The following is a 24,700-nucleotide window of genomic DNA, read 5'->3' as shown; positions in this document are numbered from 1 at the left end:
CCCTTCGGAGGATAATAAACTCTGGAATGAGGGTGTGGGCTGCTGCTTCTCGCTCCCCCCCCCTCATTCCCGATGCATGATGATACCACGTCCCACCATCTCGCTGGCCATTATTATCATTATTTTAAAATTATTTGCAGGGGAATAAAAGTGCTGTCTGCAGCCCTGCTCATTTCCTAGACAAACATTCTTGTTAAATCCGCTGGCTTCTCCTTTCTTTCTTTTTTTTTTCTTTTCCCAAAAATCGTATTTTGAAGACAACCAAAAGTAGAACGTGTTCTGGGTGTGGCTGCATGTGATTTACCCAATAGCCAAAGTGGGGGGGACCGCCGAAGGGGAAAGAGAGAGCGTCTGCTGCTGAAGGGAGTGGAGACCGAGGGCTGCAGTAAGTGATGGGGACCCTATCTTCTCAGTGCTCCTCAAGATAATTTAAAAATAGAAGAGAGTGAGGGGGGAAATTTTTCTTGCATGATGAGTGTGTGTGTGGAGGGGGCTTAGCCGCCTGCATGAGAAAGGAGATGGAGACTGGAGAAAGGTGGTGGAAAGAGAAAGAAAGCAGATGGAGTTATATCTTCAGTCCATAATGTTACAGAAATACCTGGAAAACTGACCAGGTTAGGAGGGAGACCAGTGGGAGAGGTGCTGGAAAGACCAAATGGTCTTGAGAGGGAAATGGCTGCTCTTTGCAACAGAAGAGTTTCTGTGCCATAGGAGAGGGTATCTCTGCCATAGCTTTCCTCTGACTCCTCTCTCCTCCGCTCCCCAGGGATGAAGACCTCTGGAGCCTGTGTACTGTTGTGTCTCTTAGCAATCTCCTTGTCCCCAGCTGGTGAGTCCTTACACCAGGGGGAGAATTTCTTCTCCACCCTGGCCCCAAGCTGTTTCCTACACAGGCTGATGTGCAATGAATGACCTTGAGGACAAAGAGACGTGTAGATGAACAGTGAAGGGGGAAGGACCGAACAGGAAAGGCAAGGTGGATATAGGGTCATAAGGAAAAATTTAGGAACTAGAGACTGGTTCCCATATGTGTCCACTCTCCAGTAAATACTGGAAGTTGCAAGAGACAGAGATCCACAGCCTTCACTGCAGGGATGTTTGGGTAAGCCAAGCAGCCAGGTCCAGAGCTGAGAAAGAGGGTTAGCTGTGCCTTGTGCTCACTGTAGGCTGCTGTACCGCCTGTGCTGCATGATCGGCAGAGCATTTCCCAGTGCTCCACAAAACTTGTTCCATCATAGCCATGAAACATTTGCTGTCAGTAGCAATTCCTGCGGGGATGGCCCCATTCCAGGCCACTCAGCTGCCAGGAGATTTTGTAGTTTTTTGTGCCGCTGTTTGAGAAACCTAGCCTCTGTATGTCAAACCACTCTCCGCTTTTGACGTTGTTCTGTTTTGTTGCTCCTCATCTTTGTTTGCTCGGAGTTACTTTGGCAAAAATCCAGGTGGGATCAAATTTGTTAAAAAAAAATCCACAAAAATATCAGAACATGAGGGCAGCATCAGACATTATAGTCGGAAGACTCAGGGCAGACAGCAAGAGAAGATTAATTCCACTGAATGGAAAAAACCTCACCCAGGAAGGACTGGACGTAGGAGACAGTTGATTGCACCTATCATATGCAAATCAGTTTATTCCAATCCTCTCTTCTTGGCCTTCCCCTCATGCTGAAGCCTGATTCTGCTTCCGATAGCACTTTTTCCTGTAAAGGTGCACGGTAGAGGGTGTCATGTTTGTGACCACAAAGCAGGGAGGTGAGGCATCCGGGAGATAAGCTTGTAGGTGGCTTGTAAAGTCAGAGGCAGAAAAAAAAGGCTGTGTTTTTTTTATGATGCGTGAAGGAGGCGGAAAGAAATATTTCTTCTTTTGTGTGTTTTGTTTAACATTTCTGGAATTTTTTTGGTTTGGGGTTTTTTTGGTTTAACTTGGAAAATAACAGCAATCACCAGCTGGTGTCTCATTGTCTCTCTTAGTTTTGGGTAAGCTACAGATTCAGAGAATTAGGGCTGTAGTTTCAGACCTCAAGAATAAATTTATTGCAACTTGGACACAAAATAAAATAATTTATAAAGCAGAGGATTTGGGTACCATAGCAAATATAAATTGAAGTAATTTGAAGTCGGTTAAGAAATTCACCTCTTTAGTCTCGTCAGCTTGTATGCGGAGGTTTCACTTCACTTGTGCCCTGTTGTTTTAGAGTTGGACCAGTTTTCTAGTTACCTCCTAGGGAGAAAAAAAAAAGCTAATAAGAGCTGACTTTTCAATGTTCAAATAAAGGCGGGGATCCTCCTCACTTTTTCTGTATGATTCTTGTTTCAAATCTGGCACCAGTGGCCTCTGCAATGGTTTCAGAATTTGCCTCCTTCCTTTTGTATCAAACAAGTGAGAAAATGTTCGATACAATTTTTCTCCTCTACTTGTTATCAGTAAGAGATTACCAGAACAGAGAAAATTCCAAGCTGCATTGCACACTTAGTTAGTATACACGTCTGCCTCTGCTGGGGTCAGTTGCCAGCCGCTGAGCCCTTGCTGGCGGCTGGGTGGAGAAGGGAATAATAGCAGGGTACAGCGACTCCTGTGATGCTGCAAGAGCAGGATTATATAGGAGTCCCAAGAGTCCTTCTGCAGCCTGCAAGTAACTGCTCTTGGAATGAGGAAGAATTAAGACAAAAGCTCCAGGCCTGTGTGGTTTTTATACACAGAACAGACAGCTAAGGGCTGAGTTCATAAACCATAGCAGGGTGTACTGCTTTTTTGGGCTGGTCCTGCGCACATCCCTGCAGTGCCCCAGATCACTGGGTTTTTCCTGCCAACTCCTTCCTTCATCCCACCCCAGTTATGCAGACATTTCCCTCCGCTGTGGCTAGCAGGAAATATTTTCCTATTCCTGGCTGCTGTAGGAAGCAGCTCTCTCATTCTTTATATTTGGACAAATGAACAGTCTAGCTCGGTTTCAATTTCTCCCCTTCCACACAGCATGCACAGCTAAGCCTTCATCGTTCTCCCTCTCCAGTGCACCCAGGGGCTGAGAGGGAAAGGAACTGCTCTGTTCTCCACAGACAGGCAGGATGATGGACCAGATAATAATTCGTCCAAGGAGCTACAACACCTGCAATCTGTTTCTTACTGTGCTAGTGACTCAAACTGTGACCCCAAGCAAATAATTTCCATGACTTGGTTTCCTTTTCTCTAAAATGGAGACAGGGATTTTGATCAACCTCTAGAGCAGGGAGGCAGCATGCAATTTGCTTTCAAAATGCTTCAAATGAGGTTTCAGAAATGTGCAGTCTGGTGGCAGATCTGGAGGTATTTACTGTCTTGGCCCTGTGCCTAGCCTTTGACTCTGGTGGAAGCAGCAGGGATAAGATCAGGACCTGCTGTATCAGCAAGACTTCAAAGAACAAGCCCAGCCAGCTGTGGAGGCTGAGGCAGAGAGGAGAGCACTTCTCCCTTCAGCAGAGGGCAGTGGTGTCTCCTGGACAGATAAGCATCTCATGAAAATTTCACAAAGCCTGCAGAGTATAGTAATCCCTCTCTCTGTCTTTTCTTCACTCTCCTCTCTTCTTCTTTTGCAGAGTGGTTTCCATGGGTGGTCAACGGGCAAGACCTGGAAAGTGCAACTGGTAAGTATTACGGGGGTGTTACGTGCTCATGTGACCCCGTTGTCCTGTGTAGTTACAGCCTGTTTAATTGCAAATGATGTTCTTTGTTTCCTTACCCCTGGCATTGTGAGCTTGCCTTTCAGTGAAGATTAAACAAGCTCTCCAAGCCAACCTGCAAAGTGTTGTATGTGTTTTTTACAAATAATTCACTGATGTTGGGGTCCTGAATATTTAGCTGAAGCACATGAAGTTGTGCTCATAGTCAAGGGTTGTGGGAGATCTACAAGAGCTGATAACTCTTCAGCCATGAGATGCTCAGGGAATTCTGCTGCTGCTCAAGAAAATCCCAAGAAAAGGGGCACACAAGTGGCGTGGTGCTTCAGCATGCTTCTTCATATTGGCTGTGTTGTTGGGGTGAATTGCTTTATCCCTGTGGACTTTTTTACATTTCTGTGACACAATGAGGTGAAATGAATGTGTATTTGCATCATGCTTCAGCGCTCAGAAGAACCCCGAGAGTGCTGACTTTTCTTCAAACTGAAGCCCCTGGTTAAGCTGTCAGACACCTTCCAGCTGTGATCTTGTTGTCTAATACCTGGGGCTTCCTCTAAAACTATTAAAAAGCCAGACCAAAACATGTCCGCTATGCTTCTCTTTATCCCTTTATTCCCACTTCACACCTGCCCCAGCTTTGCCATCAGTTGGCTTTTAAAGTAACTCATCTGATGATGAATTTCTGCAGTCAGGGCTAGGTTCTGGAGTTGCCTCTCTCCTTCTCTGAAGTGGGTGCCTCAACTGTCTGTCCTACTGCTGCAGGAGCCATCAGCACCTTCATTACAGACATCTGGGGTTTTTTTTCCCATCAAGATAGCCACAGTGGCCATATCTGAGAAGTTAAAATATGAATCCAGAGTTCAGTAAAGGCTGATGTATCGTGCACTAAGAAATCCAGTCCCAGGCCGGTCACTGAAAAAGGGGATAAATACAGGTGGGATGGGGATAGTGTGTTTATTTATGTGTTTACTGGATTGGATCCTAATGTCTCATGAGCCTACCGTAGTGGCCAAGGTAATTCAAGCTAGCTATGACTGGCTGTGTAAGGGACCGCAAAGTAAAGACAAGCTCTCTCAGGGATATTCTCTCTTTTCCAGGTGAAGCTAGCACCGACTCTCTTATCAGCACCTCTGGTAAGCTCCTATCTCTTGGCAACTTCAGGCTGCTTCTCCCCTTTTCATCTCCTGCCTACAGAGACCCAGAAATTATCCATTATGCTCAGAAACTCCTCTTCCCCACTTTTGACCTCTAGCAGTGTTCTTCCAGCATTTGTGGCTATCTGGAGTCCTTTCTGTGCTCCATGCAGGGAGATGCATTTAAGGTGGCTTTAAGGCCTGTTCAAGGAAATGCCAGTCTCACCTGGTGTACCAGCGCCCTCTGAAGCTGTTTGCTCTGCAGGAAGCCACGAAATCCAAAGCTCACACAGCCTTCCAGAGAAGGTTGCAGGAAGGGACTAAATGACAAGGGAGAGAAATTGGTCAGGTTCGCCAGTTAAGTGAGCAGCTCTGGGACACAGGTTGTGTACGTGTCTGCGGACAGCTAGTGGCCATGCTTGAGTGCTCAGGAGTCAGAGGTGGCAAAAAAAACGAAAGACAGTAATAAAGCAAACTGAACAGTGGTGGGATAGGGAGGTGGAAATACTGTTCTTCCAGTACTGTCATCCCTCCTGCGCCTGTGGCTATGTCACTGGGGGGCAGCAAAATGTGTGTGAGAGAGAGGGTAGATGGAGGACACGTGGAAGATGAGCATTTAGAAAGTATGTGCCTCCTCAGAGAGCCAAGCCTTGTTGTGGAGAGAGCCCCAGGGTAAGGACACAGAGCTGATGGGAGGGTAGGGATGTGCAAGATAAACTAATCCTGCCGAACTCACAACAGGCCACAGAGGAGAGAGCCAGAGGCTCAAGGAGCCTCCCCACTTTTAGCTTTGACCTGTTTTGAATCCTCAGTGAAGATTTCTCTCGCTGCTGGGGCAGTCTCTCAAACAAACCTCTGAGCGGGGGACAGGGAGGGGGACCAGGCAAGGCAGGGAAAGGGAAAACACTTGCTTGATGATGTGGTTCAAAAGACACATGAGGGGCAGCAGCACTTGGCTGTTGCTGGGAAGTGTGCATTGTGTGTAGCAGAGCTCACCTAAGAGTGGTGTGCCATTCTTCAAGACAGCAGTTCCGTGGTCTCCTCTTTGCCCGGTGATGCTGCTCATCAGCTAGCTGGAATATTGTGTGTCAAGCTGACCATGGGATATGGGACAATACTGGGGGGAGAAAAGTGGAAACACGATGTTGTATATGCAAGGTGTATGATGTTCGTGGTGGGACTAGGAGGTGAAAGAAACCTGTGTTGGTCTCATGTTCGGTATGTGAGACCTGACAGTCTGTAGGAGGTTAGGTAAGACTTGGAGTCCAAACCAAACTGGCAGTGGCTAACCTACATCTAAACCTGAAAAGACTGGACACGAAGCCTTTACAGCAGACTCGCTTCAAAATGCTTATTACTGAGAGATCAAGAAGAAACTTCAAAAACAATGTGTCATGGAACCCATCTTTGCTCTACAGCATCTCGTCAGCTCTAGGGCATGCAGCACATTCACAGGGAAAGCCTGCAATTACTCTGGATCACAACTTCAGGATCAGTGCTGTCTGTGAATCAGATGTGGGATGGGTACTGGTCATTGGCAGAACTGTGGGAGGGGGAAAGAGGCAGAAAGCTCAAATTAAGATCTTTCAGAACATCTTCTCTTTTTCCAGTTCCAGCTATCACACCAGCTGTGCTGCATAGAGCTGGTGAGTTTATTCTCAGTTTACAGCCAAATGTTGTGGACTCTCCTTCCCACTCCTTGCCCAGTCCCTTGCAGGCACAGAATCCTTCCTTCCCTGACCAACCCTAACCGCAGCCCTGATGCTCAGAAGACTCCTTCTCTCTATGCCCATGTGTCCTGTCTATGCTTCCGGCTGACACTATGGACATGAACAGGAGCAGTAAAAGTCCTCTATAACTGTTGATGAAAACTTGTGCCTGGCGGTCACTCCTCGGAGTTCCTTTCCAATTTTTCACTAGGCGAATAACAAAATGTACTGCCTTAGCACGGTACGCGTGGGTTGCTTTATCAGAGGGAACGACAAACCAACCTCCTTTTGACCCCTTCTCATGGACATTAAGAAACCAGTGATCTAGGGATACTGTTTCTTGAAAGGAGACACTGTTCCTTAGTAAGAGGCAGTCACAGGCTCCTTCACTTCTTGCCTATATGGACGGCAATTACAGCAACTAAACGCATTTACCTGACCTGTGGAATGGTAAGTCAAGATGCCCTTACAGTGTAATTGTGAACAGAAGTGGTAATGCTTTATAGTAAAACTTGGACAGATTTTTAGCATTATTGGCTGGATAGCTGGTACTAGACTCGTGTTGGATTTGTACCTTCTCCTATGGTTTCATGTCAGTAACAATGAAATCTTTATCCACAGTAGAAGTTACAATGGAAGGTTCTTTAAAGAGCTTTCCAGTTATTTGTTTTGAGTAAGCTGATGTCTCATCGTGGTAGATCACACTAACCTTGCCACTCTCTGTCTTCCAGTTCAATCTGACAGTGAAACTACAACAGCTTCATCAGGTACGTTAAAGTTTGCTGCCTGCACCCTGTCCCAGACATGCTTTCACCCACCCTATTACCTCTCCAGACAGGTGATGGCAGTTCATCAGACCAGAAATACTGGGTCAGTATTCCGGCATTGTCCCTGGCCAAGATCCGGCATTTCAGAAGGAAATGCAAGAAAACCCATCATAGGTAGCTACAGGGTTGGTTGTCCAAAAATCAAAGCATCTAGCGAAGCATCTAGCGAAGTGTGAGCTTGCAGATCTGTTAGAAACGCGTGTCTTAAACATGCCATTAACAGTTTTACATTTTGTTTATTTGTGTGTGTCCCCTTTACAGCATGTGCTGTGGGTTTGTTTTATGTTTCAGTCAGCTTTGCCTTACTTCTCTCTTATGAGGCAAGGGGATCAGAAATGTCTGCCTTATTTTCCTCTGCTCTAAACCACCCCATCTCTCATGAGAGAGTGGCAAACAGAGACTAGGGGCCTTCCCTAGAAGCCCGAGGGATGGTACCTAGTGGTGAAGTTATATGTGTGCTGGAATGAGTGCACCTGCCAATGATGCTGGATTGCACCTCTGTGTGTGTGTGTGTGTTCCCAGATTGTCGTGAAGAAAAGTTCCCTTGCACACGCCTGTACTCTGTTCACAAACCAGTAAAGCAGTGTATCAGCTACCTCTGCGTTACAAGGTAAGAAACCAGCAGTCCCTAAGAAAAGCCCTAAAAGCTTTCCAGAAACGGCACGTCCAGTTCAGCAATTGTTTCCTTTGAAAACTAGGGGTTCCCTCAGGAAACCAGTTGGTGAGATGAATCCTATCCTCGCAGTGTTCTTTTAGGGTGATTAATTAAAACAGCACAATAACTGTTATCTGTGCAGCACTAAGGAGCTGTAATGTGCCCTGTATTGTAATCTGCACTTAAGGTGTTTGGCCCTTTCATGAAGTCGAGACAAAGATTACTTTCCTATTGACAACAGCCTTATTCTAGACTAATTAATCCTAAAAATTCAGGGTTTGCCTCCTCACCAGTGAATTTATGTGTTTATTGTCTGTATTCCTTTTTTGTTTCTTTGGGTCCCTGTGCCTTTTGCTACTGTCCTTGGCGCGTTTTCCCGTTGATCACTCAGTGTGCGTCGCATGTACATAATAAACAAGGAGGTGTGCTCTCGCATTGTCTGCAAGGAGAACGAGGTCATGCAAGGTGAGTGATAGCACAAGCTAGCCTAGAAGAATAGCTGCAGCCATCTAATAGGGTCTCCAAGCTACCTAATTGCCCAGCCCCAGTCCACGTGTAGTAGTTCCCCTGGACTTGGTTTGGGGGAGCTCTAGTGCAATGCAACCTTGCATCCAGTACGCACACTGAAAAACACTGGGAGATAGATAGTGTACTACCAAGAAGCAAGACAGGTCTGCCTGCCTTGACCTTGATCATGCTCTACTAGGCCCAGACACACCCTTACTCAAAGTTGCATTCCGTTTCTATTCATTAATGGAAACAGGATCCCGTTTAGATTTCTTATGCAGTCTTTGTTGCAGCAAAATATGAGTGATTTTAATATGTATTGTACATTAATAAAGCCTGAAGGAAGTGAATAGAAGCCTAGGGACTGGTTCCCTTGCCTCACGTATATGAGGATTCAGCAGTTCTAACAGTTTCTGTAGATGCAGTGAAGGGTGTGCCTCTAATTATTCTGGTAGTGAAGACTGAAGAAAGCTTTGATTATCTGTTAATGTGTGTGTGTCTGCTATGTCTTCAGACGAGATCTGTCGTCAGCTGGCTGGCCTTCCTCCTCGACGTCTCCGTCGATCTGGGCAACCCCTGCATCTCCCTTGCAGACAACTCCTAGAGCAGCAGCGCAGAAAGCCTAATATTCTGTGAGCCACGAACAGCAGGAGAGAAAAAGGAAGGAAGAGAAGAGAAATCATCATCCACTACCTACAACCCAAGACAAGTCCTTCTCATTTCTGATTTCCCCGCCATTCCCTTGCTCCTCTGCCTTTCCCCACATCCTCTTCTTCAGGTGCTGCGGTACAGAGTCCCCTCTCTGCTAGTTTGTCAGTCTGGTGGCTCTTGGCATCTTCTAAATCTGTTGCTGAAGATGTGGGATGCTTCTCTCTTTTCTCTCAAACTCTGTTTGGCAGGCCATGAACTGGTCATTTCCCAGAGGCCCTTATAAATGTGCTGCATCTTCTCTTGCTTTACCCTGGGAGAGAGACAGACATGGGGACAGAATGTAGTCCTCTCCAGTGGTACAGATACCCTAAGCTGTGTCTCATGTGGAGGAGTGCAAACCTTTATGCCCTAGGAGTCCTGGCCTAGGTTTATTGCATGACATCAGTCACAGTTCAGAGCCGGTTAGTCAGTCTGAGTCTTTCAGGTCTTCCTGAGTTTGCTGTGTGGTAGCGCAGCCTCCTCCTGTGTCTGTTGGTCTCAGAGAAGAGATAGAATTGGGAGATGAGCTCTCCTCAACCCAAGGCAAACATCATTGTCCCTGTATGGCAGCAGAACATTTCTAACTGCCTCTGGGAAGTTCTTTGTCTCAAGGCCATTGCCTCCCTCACACACAACTGCGACCAAAAGGAAGAATTCTGATTTTAGTATGGCATTATGATTTTCTCAAGAAGATTATAGTGGAAAAGAGTGCTGCTTCTTTCTCTCCCTCCTCTCATTTCCCCTTCCCTTCCCTTCGATAGAAGCAATCTCTTGATGTCTATTCCAGGCAAGTTCCAAGCATGGCTGCCTCTGTTCCCAAGCCCTAGAGAGCCCACAAAGAACCTGTGTGTCCCTGCAGTACTGGGAACTTGCAATGAATTAGCTTGTCCTGGTAACTTGTCTTGGTCTGGCTACCTCCACACTCTCCAGGTGCTGAGCCTGCTTTCAATATCTCCTACTTGAGTTCCTACCTCCTGACCTGGGAGCTCCTGCACAAAGCAGAAAGGAGTCACAAATTGGCATGGGATGTGGGACAAGAATTGTCATCTGGGATCCCTGGGTTTTCCTGCAGGTTCTCTGGCTGTGCTGACATTCACAGAGCCAGGTGCTGGTGGGGAGGTAAAGGCATTTGCGCGTACAGAGGGAGGCCAACCTGGGGAAAAGAGTTCACTCTAGTAGCACTGGATGTCTGTGGTCTGCTCAAGCACTGGTCTGCTGCCAGGGTCACACAATATAGGGGACAGTTTGCTGCACAGAGGCAGATGTCTCCAAAAAAAAAAGCAAAGAATTAAGAGCCTCTCCCTGGGACTTGGGGTTCTGCTGTATGCAGCAAGAAGCTCCTTACATCCTCTGTGTAGGGGGAAACACCCTGTGCAGACACAGCTTTGTTCCATATAAGGTCAAAATGAGCCATAGATGGGCTGAATGTCCCTATAGTCATCCAGTATGCAGGAGAAACAATTCCAAGTTATGCAGTGACTGGAATTTCATCCTATACGTAGGGGCATCGTGCCCCTACACAGAGGCTGATGCTCCTCTTGAGTATGCAAGGCTCATGAGTCTAGGGATGGAGGAGGAATTTCTCTGTACTGAAAGTGTGCGCATCTTGGTAGAGAGGAGGGCACTGAGAGCTTGATCTCAAAGACATTCAAGCCACTGGCAGCCACTGACTTCTATGCTGGGACGCCTGTGGAATTTGCCTGTGTGGAAGAAGGTAGAATGGAGATGAGATGTTAGAGGGAGCTCTTGGAAACTGGAATAGGCCAAGTCTCCACTCTGTATTTAGAACTGAATGTAAGCTGATATAGACATAGATATATAACTGTATAACATAGCTACTGTACAGCATATAGAAATTTAACATTCATACGGTTTGGAGAATGGTTACAAGCCTTTCTGTTGCTTGCTTTCAGCAGGGACAGGAAGAGGTGCTCCTGTCCAGGAGAACACTGTTTTAATGCTAGAGTCCATGTAATACACACAAAAATATTAAAAGAAAGTTTATTTCCTGTTATTCTTGGTAACTTGTGTTTGGGTTTATTTGTCCCTAGCTGTATTTCCTCCAGACTGTGGACAGTGGGCAGGCTTGACTCCAGCCCAAACCTGCCGTTTGGACCTCTTTACTCCCTGCTAGCACAGCCCTCTGCTGCCACTTCTCCCTCCCTCCATCCCTCCCTCCCTCCCTCCACTTCTGAATATCAGGTCTTCCTGGGAGGTCATTATTTTTCCTGGAGATACCAATAATTATCTTCAGCTTTTTTTTTTTTCCGTGGATAGCTGTGCTAGGTTTTCCTGATGGCTGATAGCTTCTAAGCAGAGCGATAACTCCTCCCAGCCCATGAGTTTTGTACTGAGGACACATCTTTTCACTGTGCATGTGCCATGACTTGTTGGCGGAGAATTACCATCTCCAGGTAAAATGGTAAGATTGCTGAAATAAGAGCTGTGATAAATCATCTCGTAAACAAAGAAGAATTTGTTCGCTAGGGCCATTTAACTCAGTAATGGGAATAACCGAAAGACTACATCTAGGTCAAAAGGGTTAGGAAATTTTCTCTTTCAATGCATTTCTGACTTTTCATAGATTCATCAGACACTGACTGTACATCATATTTTGGTCAAAAAGATGGAGCATTCAGAGCATGGAGGACTCTGGGCAGTGTCTTCATGTGCAAGCTGCTAAGGTCTGCATTTAGATGATATTTCTAGAACAAAAGTGGCTGTGTGCCAAATTACCCATTACACTGCCTCTGACATCGTCCCATAGTTCTTCAAGACTAAACCACACAATGCAGATTATTGCACAACACTGTTCCCTAGAATCAATGTTCCTTCCTGGCTAATGCTGCAGTGACCCTGTCTTGGACTGTTATAGTGACAACAGGCTCCGCCTGAGTGACTATAGATGTTGCCTCTATCTACACAGGGCTGACCCTGCTTTGACTTACGAGCTCTTGACCTTTGCAGGGTCCCTCTATCGGCGTGTTCCACTGACTGTGTGAGCAGAGAACAACATGTGCCGTCAACTTTTTGAATCGGTTGATTCTTTCCTTTCCATACAGTACTGGAGACTGCAGAGAGCCTTCTCCACCTTCACTGACACTTACCTACCCCATACACAGATTTATCTCCCCTGCCATTCCAGCCTGAATTGTCATGGTGCTCTGTTGCTGGTCTCTGGACATTCCCTTCTCCTCTAAGCTGGGGAAGTGGTTTTAAATATATCTTCAGCTAGGTCTGGTTCTCATCAAGTTGGACTAACCACAAAGAAAGCTGCCAGAGTCCCATTTTAGAAGCATGATCTAGAGTTTGTGGCTGATTTTCGTAAGTTCTCCTGATCTGGATCAAGAGTTAGGTGGCCCGTGGTTATTTCCCACACAGTGGTTGTTCTTGCCTATTTTGCTGTCATAGCTTCTGAGAGCCGATCAGTGTTGCCAGTCTGAAGGCTGCTATTTCAAGGCCAGTGCTCTGATGCCCAATTTAAAGCAGTACCTCACTTTGCTGGGCATATGGAGTTGGAGGTCCCCAGGAGGGAATCTGGCCACACCTTCCCATCTCTCCTTCTCTGTTTTCTGCCTCTATTTTCCTCATCTCTTCTCTTTCTTCTTTCTTCATATGTTCATCTTGGAGTAAGAAACACAGTGAGGAGAATAGTGGGGCTGAAGTGGGGCAGCAGGAAGGGTGCTTGATGAAGTGACACATGGCATTGCCAGGTGAGTTTGAGGGCAGTGCTTGGCCCATGACAGCTCTCCTTTTCTCTTGCCCTGTGGTTCTTGCATGCTGTGGCTCCCTCAGCTGCCAAGCTCTGTGTTTTCTGAAGGAAGGACATACCAGTCAGAGCAGGGAGGGCAGAATGCCACCTCAGGTCAACTTGTACACATTGCACAGCAATGCCATGTCTTGAGGTGGTGGTCCCTGGTTGCAGAAGCAAGGCAAGGAGGAGAGGGAGCGCTGTGGGCAAGCACGTGGAGACTGTTGGGAGCAGTTGCCATGTCACCTGGAAGCTCCATGTTGCCTGGGTCTTGTCCACAAGAACCCACAGCATGATCAAAACATGTTGTCATCATGCCTCAGCTTGATGAGGGAGCCCTCGAGAGCATACAGCTGGTTTAGGCATTTTACTGAGATGGCAATTTCCACACAAATACAGCTTGTCCCAAATTAGACTTTAACAAAAGAATGTAATAACGAAACATATGCAATTTAATGTGTCTAAATAACAAGTAATGTGAGAACTCACCTGCTTAAATATAACAATAAATGTACATGAAGCTGTGAATTTTTTAAATCAATATCCTTATTGAGACAGTATACCTCCCCAGTTAAGATCACAGATAAAATTACATTGAAAGTTAGCAAGCAGAGCTAACTTCAGAGCTAATCAGATTTTTTAGAGCCTTGTCAAGCTGAATTTTGAGAAAGTTGGCAGGAATGGAGAATCCACAACCTGTTCCAGTGCTGCACCACTTTTAAGATGGAGAGTATTTTTCTGATGTCAGATCAGAAATTCCTTTGTTGCAACTTTTGTCTGTTGCCTCTATTCTTTCTGCTGTGTGGTCCTGAGCAGACGGTCTCCATCTCCCCTACGATACTGCTGCAGACAACTGCAGAAATAGTAAGAAGAAACATTTAAGTCCTACGAAGCCAGAGTTTTATTGCAAACCAAGGATTTTTAATTATTGCAATCAATTATCTTCCTTTGGGGAAACTGTTAAAAAATGCAAAACATGATGAAAATCAGTGGTTCAGTTAAAGGATTTACACGGTGTCCCTGAAGCGGGGCACTTTGTCTGTGCTCATACAGCAGCTGCTTCTGGTGCACTATCTTCTCAGCCTGAGACCACTTTCAATTTCTCTGACTTGGGTTTCACGGTTTTGCCCTTAGCTGGATCTTTGCCGTTTTTGGTCTGTCAGTTTTCATATTCTCTAAGATCCTGATTGATTTCTGGCCGTGGTGGCTGCCAGTTTCTTGGCTTCCTTTGGGTTTTCTTTCACAACCACAGCTAATCTGGGCCTCTTCTTAGCAGGACCAGTCAAGGGTCAGATGGTTCTCGGCCTTTGCTACCTTCTTCGTGCCTTCCTCTTGGCTTGTTGTTGAGTTTAAAGGAGTTAGAAGTACCAAGTGCTCTTGTGCTGCTCTAGTCCAGCCTTCTGAGTCCCAGCCTGATGCAGCTGTTGTCCTTCATAGTCTTCAGTTCCCTTTCAAAGTGGCGAGAAAAAGTTCTTCTAGGCTTCTTGGAGACAGTCATCGCCCTCATATTCAGCTCCCCTGGAGACTGATATTCTCTAAGATCCTGATTGATTTCTGGCCGTGGTGGCTGCCAGTTTCTTGGCTTCCTTTGGGTTTTCTTTCACAACCACAGCTAATCTGGGCCTCTTAGCAGGACCAGTCAAGGGTCAGATGGTTCTTGGCCTTTGCTACCTTCTTCATGTCTTCCTCTTGGCTTGTTGTTGAGTTTAAAGGAGTTAGAAGTACCAAGTGCTCTTGTGCTGCTCTAGTCCAGCCTTCTGAGTCCCAGCCTGATGCAGCTGTTGTCCTTCATAGTCTTCAGTTCCCTTTCAAAGTGGCGAGAAAAAGTTCTTCTAGGCTTCTTGGAGACAGTCATCGCCCTCATATTCAGCTCCCCTGGAGACTGGGAGCTTGGAGGATTTGGATCCTCCTGTGACATTCTCTGGTCTCTTAGCCAATACTTTAGAGTCTGGAGCAGCAGTGGCACATCTAGCAGCAGCAGTTTCTTCAAACAAGATAGCCAACACAGCCTACCAACGCGATGACTTGACCAAGGTTTTGGTTTCACATTGGTGCGCATGTCAGCATGCCACCTCTTGTACTGGGTGCCATATACCTACAAAGCCCTTCCATGATGAAGACGTTCCTGTCTGCGGGGGCAGACATTCCTGAGGGGCTTACTGCTCTGACTGTTCCCTTGTAGCACCAAAGTCAGACAGTATTAGAAAACGCACCCACTGGAAAATACTTACACCTCACTATGTCTCTTGTCTGGTCCCCAGACAGCACTGACCAGCTGGAGCAAGGTGCATTGGGCATTTTTATGGATTAACAAATAAAACCTGCCTTCTTCCATAGCCTAGAACTAGCCTCCAGCCCAGTCCTTGCTGTGGAGGAAGAGTTCAGCAGTTTCTTTTCTGCTTGGTGCAGGGCGAAGGTAGCCATTCCTGAGGTTCTCCACACTGTGGGCACAAGTAATTTTCTCATCAGCTCTGCTGGAGCTCAGCACCATCGTTATACCATTTCTCTTGGCTCCATTGTCCATCAGCTGATATCTTTGTAGTTTCCCTTTTGTTTAGTTTAGGAAAGGCGTTTGAAATCTTCATAGTCTCTGCAAGCCCCTTTGCCATTTCTGTTCCCTGAGAGTCCCCAGGGTCACTCCTTCAGGGTAGATTTTTGCCTTTACAATCTGTGAGCATTTTTGGTCTTGTTACCAGTTTTCCAAACCAGGATGGGACCAAGCTAGCCGCTTTAATGTGTCTGTACAGTCCCACCCTTCCTGTACCAGCACAGAAATGATAGAAGAGATGAGTGCGCATGTTGAGTACAGACCAGGCAAAGGGAAATTAACTGGTTGTGTGTGTGAATGCAAAAGCTGTATATTTTAGCAAGATAAAGTTGTTTTGCTTCTCACTCACATCTGAGTGGGAAGCAGAAGCAATGCTACAAGCATTGTCTAAAACCAATGGGCACCAGTGAATTAAAATTTCTGGTAATAACATTAATTCAGAATCAGTAGTTTCCCAGGGTCCTTGTTTCCGCTTTGGATTCTTCCTCTTTTTTCTCTCCTCTGGTTTGTAAGAGCTTCTACCAGCCTTTTCAACCAAGTAGATCCCATACTTTTGGCTGGAACATTAAAAGGTATTTTTAAACTTCATGAAATGAGCTGAGAAGTTCTCAGACTTCTGATGCCCTCCGCTGCCTGGACAGCTAGCTCAAGTGTGTCACAACTGTGACCTCACTGTTTACAGCAGGAACTTGGGAGCCTCCCATGTGGTCATCATGGCTAAAGAAATAACTGATGCTAACAGTCAGCGCAGCCAGGCATGGCAGTGCACTAGCAAGGAAGACAGCAGAGATATCACGGCAAAGGAGATCCTCATCATGCGATGAGAATCACTTTTCACGCCCTTCTCCCTCTTTTCATTGTCCTCAGGGTGGGTCTCCCATTCCACCCCCATTGCCAAGAGCACTGGACCCCCTAGAAGAGGATCAGGGTGTCAGGGGCAGACGCCAATTCTACTGTCTGAGGCTTTGGCATTAAGACTTGAGAAGTTAGTGGTGGCATCCCAGAAACCTTCTGGATGGATGGGAACAGCTCTGAACTCTGGGGGGAGGAAGACAAGAAGTAACAAGGCTATCTCACATCTTCTGAAAACGATTGCTGTGCTGATGCAAGATGCAAGAACACTGCTCATAAGGACCTCCAACCAAGGAAATCTTGTACAACTGCAGGGAACTCACCATGTGCCTGCAAGCCAAGGAAAGTACAACATGCTACTCTTTAGTGAGCTCCCAAGCACTTCTGTCCCAGCCTCTCTAGAAAGAACTTTTCCAAAGACAACAGGGAAATTAAAATCAGGATTTACCCCAGGTGTAAGCTCTTTTTGCACTAAGTAGCACGAGCTGCAGCAACGGCACAAACAAGAGCTAGTTACAGGCAACTTTGGTCTGTGAAACCATAACCACAGCTAGAAGGTGAGTCTCATTGTGAAAAACTGCGGTACAAAACCGATTTTTATCGCGTGACTAGCAGATGATTGCAGAGATACGGAGCCAGTGACTTCCATCAAGGAGGTGGAAGATGTGATTGACAGCAGGGTCTGGGATGCCCAGACCAGGGGGCTAAGCTGTAGGAGAACAGAGTAACAGCGGGATGCAGCCAGCAGCTCCCTGTGCAAAAAGAGGGTGTTCTCCAGGTCTGCACAGCATGGAGTCAGAAGCCAAGTCAGATGAGCAGGGTGCACTGGAGGCTGGAGCTGCATTGCACTGCTATGGGAAGCAGCAAGGTGCAAGCAGCTCTGGTGGGTACTTCCCCACCCCCAGCTCTCGACAGGGGTAAGGCACATTCTACTTTGATCAAAGACTGTGTGTTTTCTCGGTGTAAATGAGGTAAACTGCCAACAATGTCACGGCCTCAAGCTAGAGAAGACACTTGAGGACATTTAGTGCAAGTATTTGGACTTTGGTCACATTTCTTACCTGCATTCACGGTGGGGAAGCCATTCACTAGGTCTTAAATTCCTCGGCCCAACCCAGCCCCTTTCCTTTCTTCCTGCTCATGATCCCAGCAGGTGTCAGTCACTAGTAGCAAGGGATGGAGCTGCCGCTACCTAGAGACACAGTGGGGGGAATTAACACGTGTGGGGAGAGAAAAAATTGTTGTGTCACTGAGGCAGGGTTGAGGGTCATTATTTCCTATAAGGAGCCCCAGGCTGGGCCAGCAGAGAGCTGCAGGACAGGAATGAGAGGCGCTCACAGGACTGTGGTTGAAAAATGTGTACTCAATTCAATAGTTTCACCCTAATTTGCCTCATCCTCCATCACCAAAACAAGCTCAGCAGTGGAACAAAAATACATCATGAGTCAAGCCTCCAGGAAAAGGTGTTGCAGAGCAAGCCTGGAAAGCCAAATTACTAGTAGAATGCATAGTAACTTACAATCTTAGTGCACACCCAGCAACCAGGTGCCATCAACTCTGCATCAGTGGATCATCTACAATCGTGCAGCAATGCAGGGGTCCAGGTTTCATAAACCCACCCTTCCTGTGGCCCTCCCACACATCCTGAGCCCCTGCCTTCTTCCCACTTCCTTCTCACGACCTGAGATTCCTCCTCTCATCTAACTTAGATGTAGCCCCAGTGACACTCACTCCACAGGGCTTTGGATTCGCGTTTGCAATCCCCACGACCACACAGCCCCCCTCCTGGAGATGCCAACCTCAAGCAGACCTCATAGGCATCCTCACAGCTTTCATACATTTCTGTGAAAGGCAGTGCTTTGTCATGCAACTGCCGAAACCTTCTCCCCAGGCATGGCATCCACAGCTGTGTCACAAGATGAGTTGGCAGCTCTAGGGACAAGGTCCTTCACCCCATGTCCTAGACAGCAAACTGCCTCGGCATCTACTGCGGATTTTTTTCACACCCAGGACTGGACTAATGGCAGTTGTCTGACTGGCAGAGGTGCCTAAGCAAGTTCGTTACCTACGTGTTGGGTCTGTCATTCCAAATAGTGGGATGGATCTTTGTGGAATGAACACAGAATATAACGTAACGTGCCCGTAATAAATAAACACTGTAATATATGCTTGTGCTTAATATGTGCTTATATTAAACAAGCACGTTACATTATATGTGCTTGTAATAAATAAGCACATCAGCCTGTTTATTCGCTTGCGTCTAACTGCAAGGAACTCTGTCGTTTCCCTGCTCGAGGTCTCTGTGCAAGTCAGTGTCCGTGGTGCATCAGCACTTGTTGAGCAGAGAAAGTTTTTCTGCTTGAGGTTTTCGCTTGAGGCAAGGGGAAGCAGGTGTCAGCGTTTCTTGTCTTCAGTGCAAAAACCAACCAACTGGTGATGTCGGCGCTTGTTTCAAAATGTGATTTCTGATCAAAGGGTGAATGGAAAAAATAAATATGTATTTATATCAGTACACACTAACACACAACTTCCTGTTGACTAAACAAGCAACCTCTCTGTCTGCTTTGGGGCTAGGTAATAACTTTTTATTATTCACCACATTTTTGCTTCTGATTTCTTAGTAGTTTGGTTTCTGAATCTTTAGTAACAGTAATGGTGATATTTCTCTTCCCCCTCTACACTGCTCTTCAGCCTGCTGTTATTTGTGGGTCTCTCTTCAGGACAGAGAATAGAGACCTGAGCGAAAGGAACCTGAAGGCGTGCTGGGGCATCCTGCTGTGATCCTGCTAAGCTGGAGCAGCACCGCTCGCTAGGTAACACTCCAAACACACCAGCGCAGCAACCCTTCCTAGCCTTCCCCACTAGCCTTTAACCGACCCAGGCTTTGATCAGAAACAGAGATGGAGTCACCTTCACTAAAATTGTTTTTCTCTCCTACCACCAGTCCCTTCTCCAGATAAGTTTGCACTGAGCAGGAAGTAAGGAAAACCGTAGTGCTCAGCATGTATTGGCCCCCAGCCATAAGGGTCCCACCATACATTGAAGGTTTGGCAATCTACAGCCAGGGAGGAAGCTGGTCTAGCAGCTGCATCAGGCATCAGCGACCTTTCCTTGGTTTTCCAGACTAATTAATTTTTTAACCAGAGCAGAGGTGACATCTGCTAATGAGCAAGATCTCGTCTTGGCAAACGATTGCATCTCCTGCTTTAGGCAGAACTGCATAGGAGCTGAGGGTCCCTCTCAAGCTGTCTCCCTAGACTTACTATGAGACACTAAAAACAGATCGACACTAACATATTTCTGCTCTGGGGATTAGAGCTAGAGGCAGGGAATCACTGCCACTGACTTTGTGGATTTGTACCTCCGGTGTGAGGGAAGTTACTGGTCTAAATGAAGGCATTAGAAAGCCTATATCAGCATTTAAAGTTGAGAGCCCTGCTGAAGAGTGACGTAAAGAGAGTCCATCTGTTCATTCCTTCATTCTTTCTTTTTATCTCTGTGGAAGGCAAAGGGTCTCTCAACATTTAAGGAAAAGAGCTGATGTTTTAAACATGGATGGATGAATTTCACTTACAGGCAGGTCCAGAGAAAGGATCTATTTAAACGTTTTATGATGCTTGACATGTTCAACCTTTGCGAAAATCATTACACACAGATTTAATTTATGGGGAAGAGCAGGCTGGCCATGAAGGTATTTCTTGACTCCTTCCAGAGCAGAAAATGTTATGTAAAATTTTCTGCCAGCTTTTGGCTGTGGAAATTAGGAGCCAGAACAAGAATAAAGCTGAAGCTACCTCAATTTATCTGATGAAACGCAAACAGATGTGATCTCTAAGAAGCAGATTTCCCAGGGTGTGTTGAGCTTTTCTTTTCTTTTTTTTTTTTATGTATGTCCTGTGTAACAAACATCCTCCTTGCATTATTAAAAGAAAATGATAGTATGGAAGGGGGACAAAGCAACTCTTTGCCCTAGGAGATTTGTCACAAGGTGCTACCAGGTCAAAGACTGAAGGGGAACCTCTGTTTCATTAGCAGGAGTGTCCCCTTTGACTCAGGTAGGTGGGACAGAAATTCACGAGGATTGCAGGCTCTTCTAGCTTTGGTCAAAAGCTAGAAGCCGCATCCTCGAAGAGGGTAGTTGCCAAAACTCTTGAGAGCAATGTGGCTACCAAAGTGAGGACTGTGTGTGCCTGGCCCAGACATTTCCCCGAGGAGTAGGAGAGCCCAGCCCCGGACCTTGCAGGAGTGCTTCTCCTGTTCCTGAACTGTGCGAAGCCAGCCACTGACAAAGACACGTAGTCTCCAAGCGCTGGGCTAGAGTCGTCTGCTCTCTTCTGGCAACTCATCTCTCCTTTTCTTGTTTTTGCATATACTGGTTTCACACAGACCCAGCATGCTGAAAACCAGTAAAATTAATGAGGAAAGTAAATCAAGCAGAGAAAAACCGAAGAACTACCCTAGCGTGAGGTAAACAAAGGTCCCATTTCTCAGCCGTAGCACTGATGTACCCTGCCTGAGGCAGAAAAGGAGCAGAATATCCCCCGCTGCCCCCTCAGGACCCTGCCCGGCTGAAGCTGCTGCCCCGTCCCTTGGCTGTCCTTCAGCCCTACGAAGGGGATGGGTGCCAGGGAAGGTGCTGCGGGACCGTAGAGGAGCAGGGACCAGGCAGCAGAGAGCAGTGCTGGCAGAGCAAAGCGTGCACATCCTGAGTGTGAGCCCAGGCGTGACGACACACAGCCACATGCCTGCTGGGTGCAGCCATCGGATGGAGTGTCCCGGCAGCCACCCTGCCACCAGCAGATCTCAGCACTGGTGCCACCTGCAACAGCAGCATCTGGCCCCGAATCATTCCCCACGCGTCCTTTGCGCACAGCTTTGCAATGCAGGTTTGCCACCGCTCCCGGCGTGTTGACGCGGACCAGGCCCCCACGACCATGGTCAGGTGCCAAAGTGGGGCCAGGCGGTGCCCATCAAACCCTGGGCTCTCTCCGGAGCTGGCTTCCTCTCGCTCTCCGCTTTGGCTTCGGTGTTGCCCCATGCTGCCAAGCAGCTGCTGGGCCTTTCAGGGGGACATGGAGGACGGGAGAAATCTTCCAACAACTCGGTGTTCCCTGAGCTCCTGCCAGCCAGGTGGCTGCAGGGTACTGTGCAGAGGTCCCTCCACAGTGGGGCAGGGCAGAGTCACCATCTTCCCTGCACAGCTGTGTGACCCAGGGCCCAGAGGGATAGTGTGGTTTTGCCTGCATTCGCGTTAGTGGTACACAAGCTCCTAGGCACCCGCTAACCACTAGACAATACTTCCTGCCTCATTATGTTATTGATATTGATTCAGAATAATTTTGCAGGCAGGGAGGGCCCAATGGGGAGTGCAGCAGGGGGGAGTGACCAATGAGTGCCGAGCATCTTTCAGAACTGGTGCCCCTTCTCATCTCAACCCTTTGCTCTTCAGCTCTTGCAGCTCTGGAGACCTTTCTACCTCCTCCCTCAACCACGCCCCGATGAAAGCCGGCAGGGGGTAGATAGGGGAGAACAGGGAGGGGACTCACCGGGCAGTCCACGTTTCTGTACATCAAGTCAGAGAGCTGCACAGACAAAGCCTGTGAGACAACCTCCCTGCACTCCCATCACTCGAGAGACACCCTGGCAGTCATGGACAGGTAAAAGAAGTGCCTGCAGTTTCTTGCTCGTATAAGAAACGAAGGTCTTTCTCTTAGAATTAACCTTCCCTCCATTTGGTCCTCGCCGTTCCTTTCCCTGTCTGACTCAGTGGTGTAACTCTCCACCCCGTCCTGCTCTTGCACCTTGCGTTTCTCTGTCATTCTTTCTCTTTGACTGTCTGAACTCCTTTTCCCTTTCTGTCAGTTGTCTTTCTCGTGACTATTCTCTGTTCCTTCACATGCTTTTTCTTTTCTAGAAGCAAAAAAACCCTCCAGATAGCAGAAAGATGAACATTCAGATGCTATCCTCTGCGTAAGCACCACAATCCCTGCCCACTCTTCTTACCCACCTGTTATTTCTCTCGCACCAGATTTCTGTCTTACTCTGTTTCTGCTGCTCACACCCCTGTGCTCGTAAGCACGGACGGTTACAGCATTGGATTCCTCTTCTTGCATTGCAATTACTCTGTGAGCTAACCATCGCTGATCACTCTCCGTGACTGCTCATCATTCACACGCTCAGGGGCCTTCGCTCTGATTTGAGGACGGGTTTCATGAATCTTTATTGAGGAGAAGGTCTGTTCAGTCCACTTCTTCAGTGCCCAGGTATAATCACAGCTCCCGGGTCCTTGCTGCTTTGCCTTGAGCTATGCTATAGCTGTAGTTGCACAAGGATCCGGCAGTTTGTAGCTAACTGCACATCTGCTCAGTTGCTCCCCGCAACATCTGTTCAGTCATTATTCTTCTTGGACCAGTCACATTCCGGAATCCTCTCTAGCAAAGAACTCTGGAGTGGTGAACTCCCGAGAGAAGGGAAAACAGGAACTGATGCTAATGAACATTTCTAATTGAACAAATGAAATTGAAATTGATTCAAAATTGTCTTCACTTCATTCTGAAACTGAAAAATAACCCACAAGTGATTGTAATTTTGTTTTTCTGGGTTTTAGGGTTGTTTCTTGTTCTTTACCCTTATTTGCATTCACATACAGCTCCACAGGGGCAAAACCATTGAATAAAGAAAAACGGAAAGAAGTGGGGAAAGGGACAGTTAAAAGAAGAATCAGAATCATTTTGAAGGCAAACTTCACAAAATAAGAGAGAAGGATGCCTATTTTCCCTAAAGTTTTCTATGTGTTGAAAAGATTTTTCCATGTGGGCTTTGATGAAATGCCGACGTAATTGTCATTATTTTTCACCTGACTTACATGGTTCTTCAACAAGTGATTGCATTTTTCACAAGTCCTCTGCTGTGTTTTCTGCTGTTGTGGCAACAACCCAGGTAAGAGCTTTGCAAGGCTCTGGTCTATTATACTGGCTCGTTTCCCGCGTGATTTTCTGGGCTATCCTCTGGACAGCCTGAAGATGGGTCACACATGGAGGGAGTGTCCCCTCCCCAGCAGCTCTGTTACAGGGAAGAGTCTTTCCCACAGCCCTGCAATAACACACCTCTAAGGGTGAGAAACCTGAAGATAACCACTGGTTGACAGTTTTCTGAGGGGACCAGCGTGTGTGTGTGTGTGTGTGTGTGTGTGTGTGTGTGTGTGTGTGTGTGAATATACACACATTCACAAGCGTTCACAGAAAGGCAGGGAAATAGGATGAATCCAAGGTGGTAGGGCGTGGGGCAGCTCTAGGTGTGAGAAATAAATCAAAACTGATAATGAAGAACATACAGTAGGTATGGGAAACATGCATCCAGCATGAACTGCCTCAGGAAAGGGTGATGAAATGCGGTGGGATCAGTCTGTGCTCTACTCCTGACTCAACCTGCAAGCCCAGCAGAGCAGGACTGCCACAGTGCTTGCAGCACAGACCTCCAAGAACTGCCGGAGGCTGTTGGGATAAGTAAAAGGCTTAGGGGTGCTTTGCCCTTTGAGTGTGTGCAGGACTCTGCAGAGCCTTCTCTGTGGACTTTCTGCTAGCAGAAGACATGCCACAACTCCCCTGTGATCTGCTTCTCTAAGAGCATGCGTGTATAAACAGAGTAATAACTGAGTGTGCGTGTGCTTACCCATTCTGTGTGAGCAGGACAGGTATTTCTGCACTGCAGGAGGAGGATACACTGCAGGAAAGAGGATGTGTGCGGGTGGCTCGCCTATCTGTGGGACAATCAGGGTAGTAATGGTTCTTCAGGGAAGAACGTGCCTCTGTGGGGTGGTGTGAGGTACGATAGGGAGAGCTACAGGAGAGCAGAGCACATGCACTAGGGAACAAAAGGCAAGAGGGACGTGTGTGACTGTGTGAATGAGTACATGTGGTGCGGTGGCCGTGTGTGAGAGTGCACAACGGACAGAAGCTCCTGGAGGAGCAGAGAGGATGCCACCGTTAGCTGGAGATTAAGTGCTCTGCAGTGCTCAGGCTTTATGGTGACGTGGGCAAACAGCTGAAGGGCGCTCGTGTGAGAAACTTTTCCTTCCTTAGACTCTCAGATTTAAATGGAGTTTAAATTTGTCCTAACAAACACAAATTCCCCTTTCCTACACCTCAGTGTAGACCCCCAGAAAGGAGCAGAGAGGATGCCACCGTTAGCTGGAGATTAAGTGCTCTGCAGTGCTCAGGCTTTATGGTGACGTGGGCAAACAGCTGAAGGGCGCTCGTGTGAGAAACTTTTCCTTCCTTAGACTCTCAGATTTAAATGGAGTTTAAATTTGTCCTAACAAACACAAATTCCCCTTTCCTACACCTCAGTGTAGACCCCCAGAAGACAGAGCTCA

The 24,700-nt window shown here is 47.1% G+C and overlaps 1 protein-coding gene across 1 annotated transcript; it reads left to right on the top strand.

Moving 5' to 3' along the window:
* The first annotated feature begins 768 nt into the window (after positions 1-768).
* Positions 769-9,326, top strand: LOC104490467 (microfibrillar-associated protein 5-like). Its single transcript, XM_010132757.1, has 7 exons — positions 769-829; positions 3,574-3,621; positions 4,752-4,787; positions 7,228-7,263; positions 7,846-7,933; positions 8,370-8,443; positions 9,000-9,326. Exons 1-7 carry the CDS (start codon positions 769-771, stop codon positions 9,119-9,121), a joined length of 465 nt encoding a protein of 154 aa, XP_010131059.1. The 3' UTR covers positions 9,122-9,326.
* The last annotated feature ends 15,374 nt before the right edge of the window (positions 9,327-24,700 follow it).

This window comes from Buceros rhinoceros, unplaced genomic scaffold (genome assembly GCF_000710305.1).
Source record: "Buceros rhinoceros silvestris isolate BGI_N320 unplaced genomic scaffold, ASM71030v1 scaffold11650, whole genome shotgun sequence".
In the NCBI taxonomy this organism is placed as follows: Eukaryota; Metazoa; Chordata; class Aves; order Bucerotiformes; family Bucerotidae; genus Buceros; species Buceros rhinoceros.
Note: the sequence above shows the minus strand (reverse complement) of the source record. Positions and strands in the feature narration are given on the sequence as shown.

Bases quoted from the DNA above. Each gene is read 5' to 3' on its own strand.
- LOC104490467 (XM_010132757.1), top strand. From the start codon at position 769: ATGAAGACCTCTGGAGCCTGTGTACTGTTGTGTCTCTTAGCAATCTCC. The intron at 4,788-7,227 runs GTAAGCTCCTAT...TCTGTCTTCCAG, and splicing joins CTCTCTTATCAGCACCTCTG to TTCAATCTGACAGTGAAACT. The intron at 8,444-8,999 runs GTGAGTGATAGC...CTATGTCTTCAG, and splicing joins GGAGAACGAGGTCATGCAAG to ACGAGATCTGTCGTCAGCTG.